This window comes from Pogonomyrmex barbatus, unplaced genomic scaffold (assembly GCF_055798465.1).
Source record: "Pogonomyrmex barbatus isolate J1 unplaced genomic scaffold, ASM5579846v1 scaffold7, whole genome shotgun sequence".
NCBI lineage: Eukaryota > Metazoa > Arthropoda > Insecta > Hymenoptera > Formicidae > Pogonomyrmex > Pogonomyrmex barbatus.
The window spans coordinates 2,697,400-2,712,816 of NW_028297171.1; the positions used below are offsets into that span (position 1 = coordinate 2,697,400).

Here is a 15,417-nt window from a genome sequence, read left to right on the forward strand (position 1 = left end):
TGATAATATACTCAATATTTCTATTGGAATTCAATATGGCTATAAAATCTCCTTCATATAACTTTTTATGAGCACTTACTACTAATTATTGCCGCTTCAAGTTCGGCAGCAGTTAAGCCCTTAATGTCGGTCCACAATAAGTGATTTAAGTTTTAAAAAGTAAGAACTTGATCAATTATAATCGAATATGAAAAAAATAACTATGATTGGTCAATTTCTTACGACTTAAAGATTAAATACTTATTGTGGATCGACATTTATACAATGCGAAGGAATAGCGATAGGAACAACGATAAAAATAATATAGAAATAAGCGATCACCTCGCATTGCACAATGCCATGAAAGAAATAAAAGCCAATCAGATCGCGTGAAGAACCTATTCTTTCGTCTGCTTCAGGTAAACGTAACCTAAAAACGTGAAAAGGACAAAGTTTAAATGATTTATGATATTATATCAAAGTCGTCTTATTTTTTATTAACTTTTTTAGCAGGTTTTTTTGACAAATTTTGATAAGTTTCATAATATTTGAACTGGAATATTACAGAAAAATTTCTGAAACGTATTCATATACATTATTCTACATATTATATTTTCACGCAAATTATATTTAGGTAAGATGGAAGATGATTTGATATATTATATGTACAATGCAAATAACTGTACTATCATTGCCATCAAATGTATCTTGTGTTGGGTGACACCTGTTTGACCATGTTCTGATTGACCACTAGCCACTTACAGCGCTTGAACAGTAGAAAAATTCTAGGCGCCAGCCCCTGTAAGTGGCTAGTGGTCAATCGGGACGTGGTCAAACGGGTGTCACCCCTTGTGTATCGGACAATAATCCATTGTCTGGAAAGTTATTGCATTAAGAATGTTCCATTTTTTGTTAATCCAACATGTTTCGAAACTATCCCCTATATACTCCGTAAAAAGATTGTGGCTGCGCTCCAATATTCATTACCAGGACGCAATCTATAACGTAAACAGAAAAATCCGAACGCTATGATTGATAGGCTATAAGGCGATAGACATAGAACTCCAACTCGTCGAAAATTTTATCGCTATTATTCTGTGTTCCAATCTGTATTGCCATATGCATTTCTGTATGTTGAATTCTTCTGTTTCTATCGCTGTTTATTGCTGTGTTATTTCTATCGCTATCGCTATTCCTTCGCATTGTGTGAGGGTTTTATGTCGACATTCACAATTCATTGTCAACATAAACTTGCAACTTTTTAAAAGACATCTCTCCCGTCTAAGTGCATTACGGGACTACGAATGGACTGCATCACGTCGAGAGCTGATGTAGTCCATACGTTCTCATGCGCTGTGCGGCATGGTAGGGGAAACCATTCCATGCGCACATGAATGCATGGAACGGAACAATCTTATGCCCATTGTTGCGTTGTTGCCATGCCCGAGATGGCATAGCGGTTAATGGATTTGGGAAAGGGATATCTAGTGTATTTAAATTCAATGGCAATACTGAATACGATTATAAACTATATTTTCGGATTGGAACCCGCGACCGAGCGGAAATGATTTGTTAATATAATAATCGGGATATTGTATTGTAAAGTTATAATTGTTGGTATAATTGGTTGTGAAATTATGATTCAAAGTTATTTAATATGACAAATAAAAAGAAATGATTTCTTGGATTATTGTAAAATATTAAATGTAACACGAATAAATAGTTACATTGAAATAATGATAATAAAGAAAATAATAATAATAAAATAATAGTAATAATAATAATAACGAAAGTATTAAGGAGAATTATATCGTAAATTATAATGATGAATAAAATAATGCCATAATATTGGAAATACAGATTCACATATATGTGAGTATTTGATCAATGCAAAAGATGAGGGTGATGTAAACTTAATTATATGTGAAATGGAAATCAGAAAATATTAATGACAAGAAAATAATGTGTAAATTCAAAGATATACAATTAAAGAATATTAATATATATATATATATATATATATATATATATATATAAGTAAACAGAGATATTGACATTGAATATAGATTGATGTAGATATAATAATAATATGAATGATATACGACTCAACAAATGTAAAAATACCAAATAGTAATAATAATGAGATACAATGTAAATTTGGTAATTAAATTCTAAATTATCTCTGAGATTTATATAAATAATGATATTAAAACGAAAAGAAAATCAATAATATAACATAAGCAGGTAAAATAATATAATATAAGAAAATCAATAGTATAATATAAGCAAATCGAATAATATAATATGAGAAAATCAATTAATATAATATAAGCAAATGTTACGTCTTGATTGTCCGTTTTTAGATCAATACATTTAAGTACTTTACCCTGGGATTGGATTAGTTTGTGAATTAATCAACCCCAAATAGGAAACGAATTTTATAAATTTTGTATCGAGGATCTTTTTTATTAATTTGATTATAATTTGGATAATTTACATCGAAATCAATTTTTCTTAATTTATATTTAGGAATTTGCTTAATTATTTTAATTTTAGTTTGTCTTTCCAAATTCTTAAGTTTTAGGAACAATGAGAGGGGATTCTTATTTAAAATTATCATTGGATTTAACTGAAATCTTAATCTTTTAATTTGAACTTTGCGCCCTCCTCTTTTGGGCATGAATACGTTTGAAAATAATTATTTATTATTAAGATTCTAAATTCAAATTATTCAGTCGCAACACCATTGGCTGCGACTAAATGGTACGCTACGCTATTGTTAGCGACCGGTTTTGGATTTAGAATTATGATCTTGATTTTAATTAAGAAGAATTTAAGATTTCAGTTTTCCCAATTATTTTAATTTAAAATTACCTTTATTTAGTCGAGGAGGCTTTTAAATTCTCCTAAGAGAAATATTACAGAAATTGATTATAAATTTAAGAATTTAACCCTAAGGTTGATCACGCGCCACAAACTAATGTCACCGCCTAGTTAGTACCGAAGAAAGGCCGCGGCCGCTTTTTCCGCACGCATATTTATAGGTGGAAATGGTCAGAATCCCCGCGCGAGCTTCTCATCACTTCCTTCTTTCAAACCCATAATTAAGAGAGGGAAAGTTCTTTCTCAGACGTGTCATCTGAATCTTCGTTGGTAACAATCGAAACCTGGTACCGACAAGAATTCAATCAATAAATCAATAAATCAATATTTTATCATATTACGCGCATTCCTTCACTCAAAATTATAAGATGTAGATAGCCGCGACACAAATAATATTCCAAATAATATTAGAAGCAATAATTATCTTAAATTGTTAGAAGTAAGTTATTAAAGGTATTAGAATTCTAATAATTTCCTTTTTCTTTCCTTTTACTTTTCCTTTATAATTATAAGATTCAGCGATTTGAGACAGCGACTGCACTCTCTGATGATTTGATAACGACTGTCGCATCTGCGTCCAAGCTGTACCTCTAGAGTAGGGCCCGATGCAAAGAGGAGGAACAAACAAAACACTCCTCGACTGAGCCTTTTATTTCGTGCCACGGTATTTACGCGAAAATAGGAAAAGATAAATGGAAAAGAAAGGAAGAAAAATAAAGCTAAGACCTAATATTTTTCGGAGATATCGTTAATGCTTATGTAAGAATTAGACGACCGTAAGCGGTCATGAAAGAGATTCGGAATATAAACAGCTAAGAGAAAGGAGCCGTCGTGGTCGTGCAGACTAAGTGTCGGATTGGTAGACGAGGGATCCCGAGTTCAAATCCAGTCGGTCTCCGTTAATTTTTTCCGAATCTAATAGATATCTTTCACTTAATAATAAATCTTATTATTGCAAAATGAGAATTCCTTTAACATTTTCATCAGTTAAATTTTCGTTGCACAACGAAAGACTCTCTGAGCTAGCCCTTCGTTGGAAAGTTTATATTAGGAATATTTTGAGTGCTATAAATCTCCCCTTTATAAACTAAGATCGTCGAACGCTTTTTTGTCTCTTTTACAGTTGCAGTATCGAAACCGAAGAAGAGGCAATTCGAGAAAAAGAAAATTACGTTATAAAATTATATCTTTCTCCCCAAAAGAAAAACAATAATAATAATAGTAAAATAAAATTATATCTTTTATCACAAAACGAAAAAAAATGAGTTCTCGCTTTATTATTAACTTAATTATCTTAATAATGAAAGTTATAAAAAAAAAATATATATCGATATTGATACAATTATATATATATATATATATATATATATATATATATACATATATATATAAAATTGTATCAATATCGATAAAACCGTAAAATAATAAAAGTTATGTCTTAATATTTAAAATCGCGCATGCGTTAACCTAAGGTACCGCTCTACATCATTTCGGATGAACGCAATTTTAATTTTCTGCGGACGTTACAGCATCATGCGTGAAACGGAACGCACCCTAGACCTGTATTTCTTGCTGGAAAACGCCCTCTGATTGTAGTGTCTCTAGTCTCCTCTTCCAAGAAGGGAGTTTGTCCCCTCTGGTTTTGACATCCATAATTTCCGTCTGCTCTATTATTAATTTATTCTTCATGTTTGTACTGGATTTGTATATGGGAAAATGTATGATTTAGATTTCTTAGTAAAAAATAAAAATTAAATTAATTTAAATTTTTAAATTAATTTAATCTTCTGATAAAAAAATGATATACGTATATATCTACTATAAGAAATTGTTTAGTAGATTATGTTTTACATATGTTTAGGTTATGTTTTATCATTAGATATTGTACGTAACATGTATGAGAGGAGAAAGACCAACAGAGAAATAAATAAAATAGTAAATAAATAAATTAAATTTATAATTTATCTATATTTAGTTTTAAACAAAATCTAATTTTGTTTTGCAGAGTTGAAGCAGTTTATAATGAAATCTTTTTCTTCGTAACATTTAAACATTGAGAATTATGTCTTCGACTAATGAAATAATTATTACAGCCGAAAAGAGAAACGACAAAAAAAACGTGCGCAAACAAAAACGTGCTCAGCACAGATTGCTCAGAGACATGAATATTAAATGCACTGAACAACCTACGCAGGTAAATATCAAAATATTAAAATATAAAATCTTGAAATATAGAATTTTGACAGTCACAAAGTCATAAGTTTCATATTTCATATAGTATTTGATGATATGCAATGGAGGCTTAGTTACTGGTATCAAGAGGGAAACTTTGCAATGTGTATTAGACACATTGATCTCAAAGTATACTCTGGTAATGCCAGCAGGCAAATCATATTGTTTTGTAACGTGTAACTCAAAGGAGGATGCTACATGCATATACAATTACATTCATGGACGTATTAAACTTCCAGGTCAGAATGGTCCATTATATGTATGCTATACTGAAACAGGTATATATTTCTGTCATAATGAAGTTATGATGCAACTTTAGAATTCCTTTTGTAACAATTATTTTTTTAGTTTCCAACACAGAGTATATTGCATCTGATTCTGCATTTCCTCCTGGTCTTACATTAATAGAGAATTTTATAACTGAAGAACAAGAGGAAACTTTGTTAAAAACACTCAATTGGGACGAATGTGGTAAAAGAAATTGATAGTACAATGAAACAATGCAATTAAGAAAAGAAAGAAAAATGATTTTGTATTTCTTATTTTAAATTGCTGTTGCAGAATCTGTTTTATCACAACTAAAACATAGACAGGTGAAACATTTTGGGTATGAATTTGAATATGGCACTAATATGATCAATCTTGACAAGCCTATCGCGCCGATACCTCAAGACTATAAATTTCTACAGATTCTATTTGATAAACATGGCCATAAATACATATATGATCAGCTGACTATCAACAAATATTTACCTGGACAAGGTAGATCAATTCTCGACACTCATTTATGAATACATTTATAATTAAATTAATAATTTATAATTACGTTTACAATTAAGTTAATAATTTATTGTACTATATATTCTCTTTTGTTTCATAAAAAAATTTTTGTCATAAAATTTTTAATATAAATTTATATAACTGTAATTTGGATACTAAATTATTTTAATGATTTCATATTATGCATTTAAGGCATACCATCGCATATTGACACGCATAGCATTTTCGAAGACACGATATTATCTTTGTCACTGGGATCTGCATGTATTATGAATTTTAAGAGAAATAATAAGAAGATCGATATTTTTCTACCAGCTAGATCTTTATTAATTATGTCAGGAGAAGCAAGATATGCGTGGATGCATGGCATCTGTCCTCGTCATAATGATATAATCAAGACAGAAAATGGAACAACGACGCGAGAACGTGGTACTAGAGTATCTTTCACCTTTAGAAAAGTGCGACGAGATGATTGTTGTTGCGACTTCAAAGAACACTGTGATACGAATAAAGTTACTTTCACTGATATCAAAACTGCATCAGGATTGGAAAATTCATACGTACATAAGGTAAGACTATAATTCGGATTTATAAGAAATCTTATTTTTTGTTATTTTGTTGAAATTGTATTCTCAGGTTTACGAGGAAATATCGAGTCACTTTAGTGAAACACGACAAAAACCATGGCCTAATATAACTAAATTTCTCGAAAGTTTAGAAAAAGGTACATTACTGTTGGATGTGGGATGTGGAAATGGCAAATATCTTTGTGAAAATTGGAATATATACAAGGTATTTTTTCTATGATTTAAATCGTTTAGAGGTATTTAATCGACAGGAATGTATAACTAAGATGAACTTAAATATCTACGTTTTAGAGATTTAATTTAGTTCGCATTGTACTTTTTTAAATCAGGATATCACTAATATTGAAGATGATTTTAGATGGGATGTGACCGTAGCTCTGGATTAATAGATATATGTCGTAAACGAGGCTTTGAAGTCCTTCATTGTGATTGTCTACATTTGCCATACAGAGATGATTCCATGGATGCGGTAATTAGCATCGCAGTAATTCATCATCTGTCCACTCAAAAACGGCGACTACGCGCCATTTCCGAAATGATTCGAATATTAAGACCGAAAGGAAAGTGCCTGATTTATGTATGGGCGAAAGAACAGCGTAAAAATTCTGTGGATTCGTTTTATCTGAAATATGGCAAAAGAAACAAAAAGACAGAAAGCAAGGAAACTGATCGGAGCGAATCAATTAATTACAAGAAAATCACCGAATGTAATTTAACGCTACCGATTCACGAAAATGGAACGAACTTTGCTCATAATGATATGTTGGTCCCTTGGACGAAAAAAAGCGGCGAATGCCATTTAAGATATTATCATGTATTTGAAGAAGGTGAACTTGCAAAACTATGCACAGAAATATCTACTGTCTCGATTAAAGAGATTTACTATGATCAAGGCAATTGGTGCGTAATTTTGGAGAAATGTACAAATGTTGTGGAATAAAAATTAAATTTAGTCTCATTAATCTTCATTTTATATTTTTTTTATATTGCTATATGAATCTAATCACTATCTTCTATTTTATTCCCATGGCTTATTTCCATGGTTATTTTTTCTTTTTCTGGAGATGGTGATTTGATAAGAATCTCATTGTCCGAATCAGATTCATATATACTAAGAGTTTCTTCCTTTACTGATTCCTGTAAAAATGTTAATGACTAATTTAACCAAGTTCAGAAATAAACAAATTCAAAATAAAAAAATTATTGCAATACTTAATATATTCTTTTCTAATACTTACGTCGAAAACTGGTATTAAATCAGCAGATCCTTCTTCACAATTTATAATATAACTCTTGTCCTCACTTTCTGTTTCCATAAAATCATCTGTAAATTAATTATTTAACACATATATTAAATAATTAAAATTAGATTAATGTTTAATTATTCATTTTAATTACATAAATAAAATTTAGTATTTAAAAATAATCATCAAAACATTAAAGTTTATATTACTTTACTCCTATTTATAATATAATAAAATTTAGTTTAAAAAATGTTTAGGTTAAAAAATGTTTATACAGATTTTTAAATTAGAAAGAAATAATTGGACGAATGTGTACTTTCGACTGTAGTTGCGTTCCATTTATGTAATTTAATGCTAATATGATCACCAATTGTTGTCGTCAATTTATTCACTTGAATACTCTCTTTAAATCTAGATACATTGCTGTCATCCTTTTTGTACCTATAATGTTTTTTAAAAAATTACAAATTAATTCATAATTTTCTTTTTTATTATTTGAAACAAATTTGTAAATTAGAGAAAAAAATAGGAAATTGCATTTTTCTGAATAATATTTTATATTAAATGAATTATCATAATTAAAAAGTCCAGATTAATACTTTTATATAAATTTTTTAAAGACTAAAAAATGTTTAGATTATATGTTATATTAGTAAATACAAATTTTTAAAAAGTAAATTATTAACGTGTGTGTATGTGTGTGTGTGTGTGTGTGTGTGTGTGTGTGTGTGTGTGTGTGTGTGTGTGTGTGTGTGCTATATTTATTAACACACACACACATACAATATAAGTAAAATGTTAGAGTGACATGTGAAAACAGATTAATTTTTGGAATTTGGTTTCATCTCTTATTTCATCTTTATTTATGCATTGGTTTTTTGATTTGGAAAGTTAAGGATTGTAAATGAAAAAGAGTATGAAGTGATGGATAAATTATTTTGCAAGTCATTTCGAGATGTCTATTAAGCTGACACAGTCACTTTAGCGCAATTGAATAAAAACATATACAGAAATTTAGTGTTCTTTTGTTGCTAATTTGTTGCTCAATTTTCGAACACTAAATTTCCGTATATGTTTTATAAGCCAAAGTGGCTGTGTCCCTTAATAGACGTCGTTTTAAAATCTTACCGCGATTGTACATCCTTGATTACCGCTTCTTTGATTTGCTGCACTAGTTTCGTCGCATAATTAGCCGCATCATTAGAAACCACAGATATGACATCCTCAATCGTCATAGTTTTCGTTAAATAATCAAAATGCAAACTGCAAAGTTCTCTATAAGAATTCATGCCGAGAGTCAGTTCAGCTACGCCAACTCTTTCTTCATTATACGTAGGATCCATTATGGTATGGCCACTATAAAGTATAGTAAGATATTTCATATTATTTTCACATTTGAAGTAATCCAAGAATTACTGAATTTTATTGATAAATTTTTCAAGTAATATTGAAAAGGCTCTTTTTTCTTTTTTATCTTATATATAAAATTCTCAAGAAATAATTTTTGTTTGCCTGACCAACCTCTTGAAAGTTATAAAGGATACACAGATTGGATAATGGAACAATGTCAATGGTAGAAAATCCTTTTCCGAAGCTGGATGTACAATAATTTCTTCACCAGTAGAGGTGACATCTGGCCTATGAAAATGCATAAGAGCAGCAAGCGTTGCTATAGAAGCACAATCCACCAGATTTCCATCATGATTTATAATATTAACATCAATTCTCAAATTCCATATCTAAATAAAAATGCAAATCATGATATAAATTTACACACACCACACGCACACACGCATACGCACGCACGCGCGCGCGCGCGCGCGCGCACACACACACACACACAATAATATTATGTACAATAATTATATACAATTGTGTGTGTGTGTGTGTGTGTGTGTGTGTGTGTGTGTGTGTGTGTATTATTGTATATATACAATATTCAATATCATTTTAATAACCTTTTTATCTGCTACAATACAAAGAGATTCTAGGTCTATGCACTTTGAATCTTTAAAACATTTTTCTAGCTGCCTACTGATGAGTATGGCAGCTTCAGATTGTCTACCACTTTCAAAATGTTGTGCTGCTAAAGGTGTGAGCTCAACATTTATGCGTATCGTACCTTCATTAGGACGAGATGTTTTAGGCTGTTGTATATCACATGATATTTGTACTACTGCTCTATAAAAAAATTTCTCTTCTCAATGTTTTACATATTTATTTAAAAAAAATGTTCACTACATATGTTTAAAACCTATACATTATCAAGTAATATTTAAATTCTAATTCTAATAAATAAATAACAATTAACAATAAATAACAATAATTTTTTTACAATTATATACGATATAAATAAGAAAAATTATTATGATCATTTGACAAAATCTTTCTGTTTCTAATCATAACTTACCTTACTTAGTTTAACTTACCTTGTATGTCCAAGAGATACCATACAGCATCCCCAGCTAGAGCCAAAGTAAAGCTTCACCGGACGTGGCTCTAATAATTTTCGGCCATCTAACCTCTGAAATATGGATTTATTATAAAATATTATAAGAAATATATATAAATATAAAGAAAAATATTTTAAATATATTCTAATAATTTACATTCGTAATTGTAAAAAATCTTAAAGTAATCCTAATTATAACATATGTAAATTATAAAACTATATAAATTTACAAAAGAAAATAACAAAAGTAGTTACCGTTTCTTCTTCTATACATTTGTTTATAAAATTTCGTTCACAGTTTGTAAGCGGGACCTCTTTCATCTTTTAAAACTTTTATCTACGATAAAAACAATTTATAAATCAAGATTTGTTTATAACCGGCATAATCTATACGAACCAAACTAAATTGTCTCATATTCACACGTGTTATATGTCACAAGCAACAAGAAACGGAGCGGTAGCTAATCAACTACTGCTTTATCCTAAGAGCGAATTGTGATTGGTTAATTATCGCTTCTTTCACGTACGTCACGCGCAGAGTGTTCGGGAGTTGCATTTACTGACATCTCGGCTTGTTTTCATTGAATCCTAAAAGGAAGGATGTTGTGGGACGTCACTCGGTGCGGATCGCGTTACGTCCGAAAATAAACATCAGCGAATAGAGCCCCGGTTCAGCATCGACGCTACGCCTTCCTCCTCGCGTTTTGAACAGTATAGACAAATGCTTGAAATGTTTGGGTGTGTATCGCTCGGAGAATGATGGAGCGAATAGCACGTTGAAAGAGGGCACGCGAAAGGAGTGTGAACGCGATCAGCTGCCGTCGTAAGGAAGTAAGTGATGTTTACGATTGCAAAGTTACGGTGAGAAGGAAGCGAAAGAACAATTTGATTTCCTTTAATCTCATATAAAAATTTCGAAGAGTGTTGTGTCGAAAATTGAGATCTAAAACAGGTCTAGATTTTCTCTTCTTGTAGATAGATAGATAGATAGGCGACGTGCGTGGAGGTTAGGTTGGTGTCTTTGAGGTTAGGAATGACCGCAGCGCGTGGCGAAACTTCGCCGAAGAGGAGAGCCACGCTAACCTATTGAATCTTCAATTTCTCTTGTAATCATCGCGTCGGCGACGTTGGCTTCATTCATTAACAGCGAGACAGCATGTATACGTTCAAACCATTTGTGTTCACCAAACACAAAGCGTACGGGCCGGAGCGACCGAAGGCGCGCAGCGGCCACAGAATCGCATGCGACCATCGAAATCTGTATTCATATGGTGGCTTCAACCCGTGCGTATCTGACACCGACCCAGATATGCGCAACGATCAGACTTGGTTTGCTAGTAAACCATTGTTCAAGGAACTTTGGCGTTTTAACTTGGTGAGTGAACGATGGAAGCGCCTGCCTGGTCAGGAAAACATGCCAAACGAGCTTGCATCAAATGCAGTGATACTGTGCGGTAACGCACTTATGGTATATGGTGGTACTGGTGTTCCTTTTGGTGAGAGCTGCAGCAATCAATTATATGTCTGCAATGTGGATGATGGCACAATGAAGATTGTGCCAGCCACTGGTGATCTACCTGAACCTCAATATGGACAGGTGATTATTCTTATTTCTATTATTTGAATTTTTGTTTTTTATGAGATATCAAGATTTATTTGTCTAACTATATTCTAGAATTTGACTTTTTGATTCTTATTTCTTTTAGAGTAAGATAATTTTCATTAAAAGTTTCTTTATATAAGATGGCAAGATTCAGTCTAGTTTGTTTCATGGTTTAATCCATGATAGTCACAAATTTAAAAAATCTGGAAAATCAGGAAAGCTTATGAAAATTTAAATTGGCCAGAAAAAACCTGGAAAAGGCAGGAGAAGATACAATGAAATCTGGAATTCTGAACTTTGCTCACAATTCCTTAATGTTTTTCCAAAAAGTATTTATAATATTTATATATTTTTCAGCATTTTTATTTACTCTCTCTTTTCATAACTCTATTCTTTTTTTCAATACTCATTTAGTTTTGTTGACTTGAAATTCAGGATTATTTATATTTCTAGATTTCTATCTTTCTTTCTTATGTTGTATCTAATAATGTAAGCTATTCTTATATTTTTGTTTTCTTGTATTTAAGCTAAACATTAAAATTATTAACATTTAATATTATTGAACATGGAAAATTCTCCATTGTCGTCTGTAAAACATGGAAAAGTCAGGGAATTTCAGAATTCATTTTCTGTGATAACTGTGTTACTAATTGGCAAAGCATTGTTTTTGTTTGATAAAAGGCAATTATTTTATCATTAAACTATGCAATATTTTAGTAAATTTATTTATAATTTATAAAATTTAATAAATTTAGTAAATTTATTAAAATAAAATAAAAATCAATTAAAAACTGAATGCAAAAATATTAAATATAAATATTAAATATAAAAATCTAAATGAAACTGATTTACATATCAATTTTGGTTTATTTTAAATTTCTAGAACATATGGTCACAATAAAAATTATAACATTAATATATATGAGCATTAAATTGATTATCTTTATATTTTATAATATATATTCATAAATATACATAATACATAGCTTATATATATTTATTATTATTTCTATGGACAGGCGCTGGTATGCCATGATTCTTATCTCTATACAGTCGGCGGTACTACTGGTTATGAATATACCTGTGATATTCACCGATTTGACTTAAGAAGAGGTGTCTGGGAAGTAGTATACGTTTGCTCTGGTAGAGACGAGTCGGAACCACATGGAAGATACAGGCACGAATTGGCTTTTGATGGCAAAATGATCTATGTCTTAGGTGGAGGAACCTCAACAGAGTCCTATGGTTTCTCAGTGAGTGAACAAACTTATATATATTATATATAAATGTTCTGCTTAAAAATTATAAAGCACATGGCTTTTATATACATATTATATTGATAATATAATAAAATTTAGATGATAATAAAAAAATTCATATTAATATGAATATAAATTATTATTAATGAAAATGTAAGAATATACTTTCATAGTAATTTCTATTACCTTATATAATATTTATAATAAACTTTGTCAGGAAATACCAGCATTTGACTTAAAAACCAATAGTTGGAAGATTTTGAGCACGCACGGTGATACCGAAGAGACCATGGTGCCGGCGCCACGACGCTGTCACGGTTCCGTTCAGTACACGGATGAGAAGAGTGGCGTCACCTCGGTCGTCATATCGGGCGGTTACAACGGCGATTGGGTATTCTCTGATGTTTGGCGGCTTGATCTCAGTACGCTACAGTGGACACTCCTGAGAGAATGCATTTTACCGTGTCCCGTGTACTTTCATTCGGCTGCATTGACTCCAGAAGGTCGCATGTACATATTCGGCGGTATAGTCAAAATGAATAATAAGGTTATTATTGTATTTTCCCGAATACCATGACACATATTTTATTTCAATGATTCAAAAACTTTTATTCATTGTACAGGTGCAAAGAACAAATGCGGTTCATTCCGCTTGGCTGACGATTCCTAAACTATCTGAGATTTGCTGGCAGGCATTGAATTATTATTATCCGAGTTTGAAAGAAGATTCGCCAGATAGATTGCTTTACATGGGAATACCCTTAAAATTCGTACAGAGACTCAATTCTTATGATCCAACGACGTGAACGACTAGTTTCCATAATATTCCCAAATTTCGAAATCAGCTATTTTTACGCACTTTAAAGCGTTTGGTCACGCTTCGATCATCGTTATTCGATATTTCATGATTTTCGATAGATTTCTTTTTTTTTACGATTTTATTGTATAATATCGGCAGAGTAAATAATTTCATATTATTTATTATATTTATGATTTAAGGCTCGGCTCTCTTGAGCAATCAACTCGGCCTTTTATGACATCATAGGCGAGAAATGACATGCAATAAATTAATTGCTACATACAATTTTATTTTTTAGTTTTTCCTTAAAAATATAATTTCGCAATCCTGATGTTTGTAAATGTATGGAAAACTGAGCATCTATCCGATCTGTTATGTAGAAATGTAAAATAATTTCTGAAATAGTACGTTATTTTTCAACCATGCCTAAACGATCATAACTGCTAAGCATGACTGAAAAATTACCTGTTACAATTTTTCGTATATTTTATAAGTTTCAGGAAATTATTATGTTTTAAGGAAAAACTAAAAAAATAAAGCTGTATGTAGTAATTAATTAATTGCATATCACTTCTCGCTATAAACCTATATGGCTGCAGCGAAAGAGTTGAGTCTCAATAACGAGCTGTTTGCAAAATGATAGACTTTCTCTCTTCCTCCAATTTATAACTCGGTATTTATCCGACATTTAATATTAAATTATCAGATACGCTATTTTTCTGATATTAACAGTAACATAATTATATATCTGTCTAAAAAATGTACAAATATGATAAGATAATTAAAAAAAATTAATAATATGTAAAGAATTGTACGTCTAAAGGTAGTTAATTCATTATTAACATATTTAATGTTATATTGTACAATATATTCATTCTTCTTTATTCTAAAGCTGTACATGATACATATTTGTTTATATCTGTTTCTTTAAGGATATTAGAATTAATAGAGGTCATCGGTTCACTATGTGACGATGAGATATTTCTGAGTATTCAAATACGATGAGCACAAATAATATCGAAGAAAGATATTGTTAATTGTGTATTTTATCTCAAAAGGATTGAACATATATTTCACGAATACTTATCCTCAGTGCCTATTAATTAAAATAATGCTCGCCAAACTGCTCGTTCGATGAATCAAAAATTTCAAGGGTCTTAGCGTAAAATGTTTCCATTACCCTTTTTCTTCGCAAATTTTATATTGAAGAAATACATATTTCGAACAAAATTATTCTACAATAATAAATTTAACTGTCTTCTTTTCTTTTCTTATTTTTCGTTTTTTATTCTTTGAATAGATGTCATTATTCTGAGAATATGCTAAGATCGACAATTTCTATCAAGATATTGTCTCCGTAGCTTTAAATCTTAATTGTTCGGATATAGGATTAAATTTTGCGGACAAATGACCCTTTAATTCCGAGCAGCGTATCATGCATCGTAATTACGCAATAGATTCTCGGTGCTGTTTACTTAAGATTTTAGCTGTGTATTAATACTTATTATTAGAAAAGAAGATTGTAAATACAAAAATGAAAAAGAGGAATATAGAAAAATCGAATCTTCCAAATCAGGTGTTTTATTTTTATTTCATGAA

The 15,417-nt window shown here is 30.7% G+C and overlaps 3 protein-coding genes across 13 annotated transcripts; 2 read left to right on the forward strand and 1 right to left on the reverse strand.

Moving 5' to 3' along the window:
- Positions 1 to 4,272: 4,272 nt before the first annotated feature.
- LOC105433077 (tRNA (carboxymethyluridine(34)-5-O)-methyltransferase alkbh8) lies at positions 4,273 to 7,423 on the forward strand. Of its 7 annotated transcripts, none has more exons than XM_089083488.1 (9): positions 4,275 to 4,797; positions 4,956 to 5,056; positions 5,141 to 5,233; positions 5,334 to 5,372; positions 5,443 to 5,565; positions 5,656 to 5,856; positions 6,067 to 6,443; positions 6,511 to 6,666; positions 6,820 to 7,423. In XM_089083488.1, exons 3-9 carry the CDS (start codon positions 5,152 to 5,154, stop codon positions 7,399 to 7,401), a joined length of 1,560 nt encoding a protein of 519 aa, XP_088939614.1. In that variant the 5' UTR covers positions 4,275 to 4,797; positions 4,956 to 5,056; positions 5,141 to 5,151; the 3' UTR covers positions 7,402 to 7,423. The 7 variants fall into 7 exon arrangements, with proteins under 7 accessions (XP_088939612.1, XP_088939610.1, XP_088939613.1 ...); XM_089083489.1 differs by having other exon boundaries at positions 4,275 to 4,580; XM_089083486.1 differs by having other exon boundaries at positions 4,273 to 4,580; positions 5,141 to 5,372.
- On the reverse strand, positions 7,410 to 10,717 carry Rrp45 (exosome complex component Rrp45). Of its 4 annotated transcripts, none has more exons than XM_011648183.3 (9): positions 10,579 to 10,717; positions 10,413 to 10,494; positions 10,135 to 10,229; positions 9,664 to 9,886; positions 9,227 to 9,444; positions 8,834 to 9,061; positions 8,022 to 8,146; positions 7,700 to 7,785; positions 7,410 to 7,598 (listed from the first exon to the last, which is right to left on the reverse strand). In XM_011648183.3, the coding sequence occupies exons 2-9, from the start codon at positions 10,476 to 10,478 to the stop codon at positions 7,461 to 7,463; spliced, it is 1,179 nt and encodes a 392-aa protein (XP_011646485.2). In that variant the 5' UTR covers positions 10,479 to 10,494; positions 10,579 to 10,717; the 3' UTR covers positions 7,410 to 7,460. The 4 variants fall into 4 exon arrangements, with proteins under 4 accessions (XP_011646485.2, XP_011646484.2, XP_011646486.2 ...); XM_011648182.3 differs by having other exon boundaries at positions 10,555 to 10,693; XM_011648184.3 differs by lacking the exon at positions 10,579 to 10,717 and having other exon boundaries at positions 7,700 to 7,767; positions 10,413 to 10,572.
- A 90-nt stretch (positions 10,718 to 10,807) lies between these two features.
- Positions 10,808 to 15,390, forward strand: slim (scruin like at the midline). Of its 2 annotated transcripts, none has more exons than XM_089083492.1 (5): positions 10,808 to 10,988; positions 11,116 to 11,754; positions 12,780 to 13,013; positions 13,237 to 13,566; positions 13,643 to 15,390. In XM_089083492.1, exons 2-5 carry the CDS (start codon positions 11,314 to 11,316, stop codon positions 13,823 to 13,825), a joined length of 1,188 nt encoding a protein of 395 aa, XP_088939618.1. In that variant the 5' UTR covers positions 10,808 to 10,988; positions 11,116 to 11,313; the 3' UTR covers positions 13,826 to 15,390. The 2 variants fall into 2 exon arrangements, with proteins under 2 accessions (XP_088939618.1, XP_011646488.2); XM_011648186.3 differs by having other exon boundaries at positions 11,133 to 11,754.
- The last annotated feature ends 27 nt before the right edge of the window (positions 15,391 to 15,417 follow it).

What these genes read in the sequence shown, in the direction of transcription:
- LOC105433077 (XM_089083486.1), top strand. Translation starts at nt 4,550, where the DNA reads ATGTTTGTACTGGATTTGTATATGGGAAAAT. An exon ending in AAAATTCATACGTACATAAG is followed by an intron (nt 6,444 to 6,510) that starts GTAAGACTATAA and finishes TTGTATTCTCAG; the next exon opens with GTTTACGAGGAAATATCGAG. An exon ending in AAAATTGGAATATATACAAG is followed by an intron (nt 6,667 to 6,819) that starts GTATTTTTTCTA and finishes AGATGATTTTAG; the next exon opens with ATGGGATGTGACCGTAGCTC.
- Rrp45 (XM_011648183.3), bottom strand. Translation starts at nt 10,478, where the DNA reads ATGAAAGAGGTCCCGCTTACAAACTGTGAACGAAATTTTATAAACAAA. An exon ending in GTATTGTAGCAGATAAAAAG is followed by an intron (nt 9,445 to 9,663) that starts GTTATTAAAATG and finishes ATTTTTATTTAG; the next exon opens with ATATGGAATTTGAGAATTGA. An exon ending in GAACGCAACTACAGTCGAAA is followed by an intron (nt 7,786 to 8,021) that starts GTACACATTCGT and finishes ATTAATTTACAG; the next exon opens with ATGATTTTATGGAAACAGAA.
- slim (XM_089083492.1), top strand. Translation starts at nt 11,314, where the DNA reads ATGTATACGTTCAAACCATTTGTGTTCACCAAACACAAAGCGTACGGG. An exon ending in CTGAACCTCAATATGGACAG is followed by an intron (nt 11,755 to 12,779) that starts GTGATTATTCTT and finishes TTCTATGGACAG; the next exon opens with GCGCTGGTATGCCATGATTC. An exon ending in CAGAGTCCTATGGTTTCTCA is followed by an intron (nt 13,014 to 13,236) that starts GTGAGTGAACAA and finishes AAACTTTGTCAG; the next exon opens with GAAATACCAGCATTTGACTT.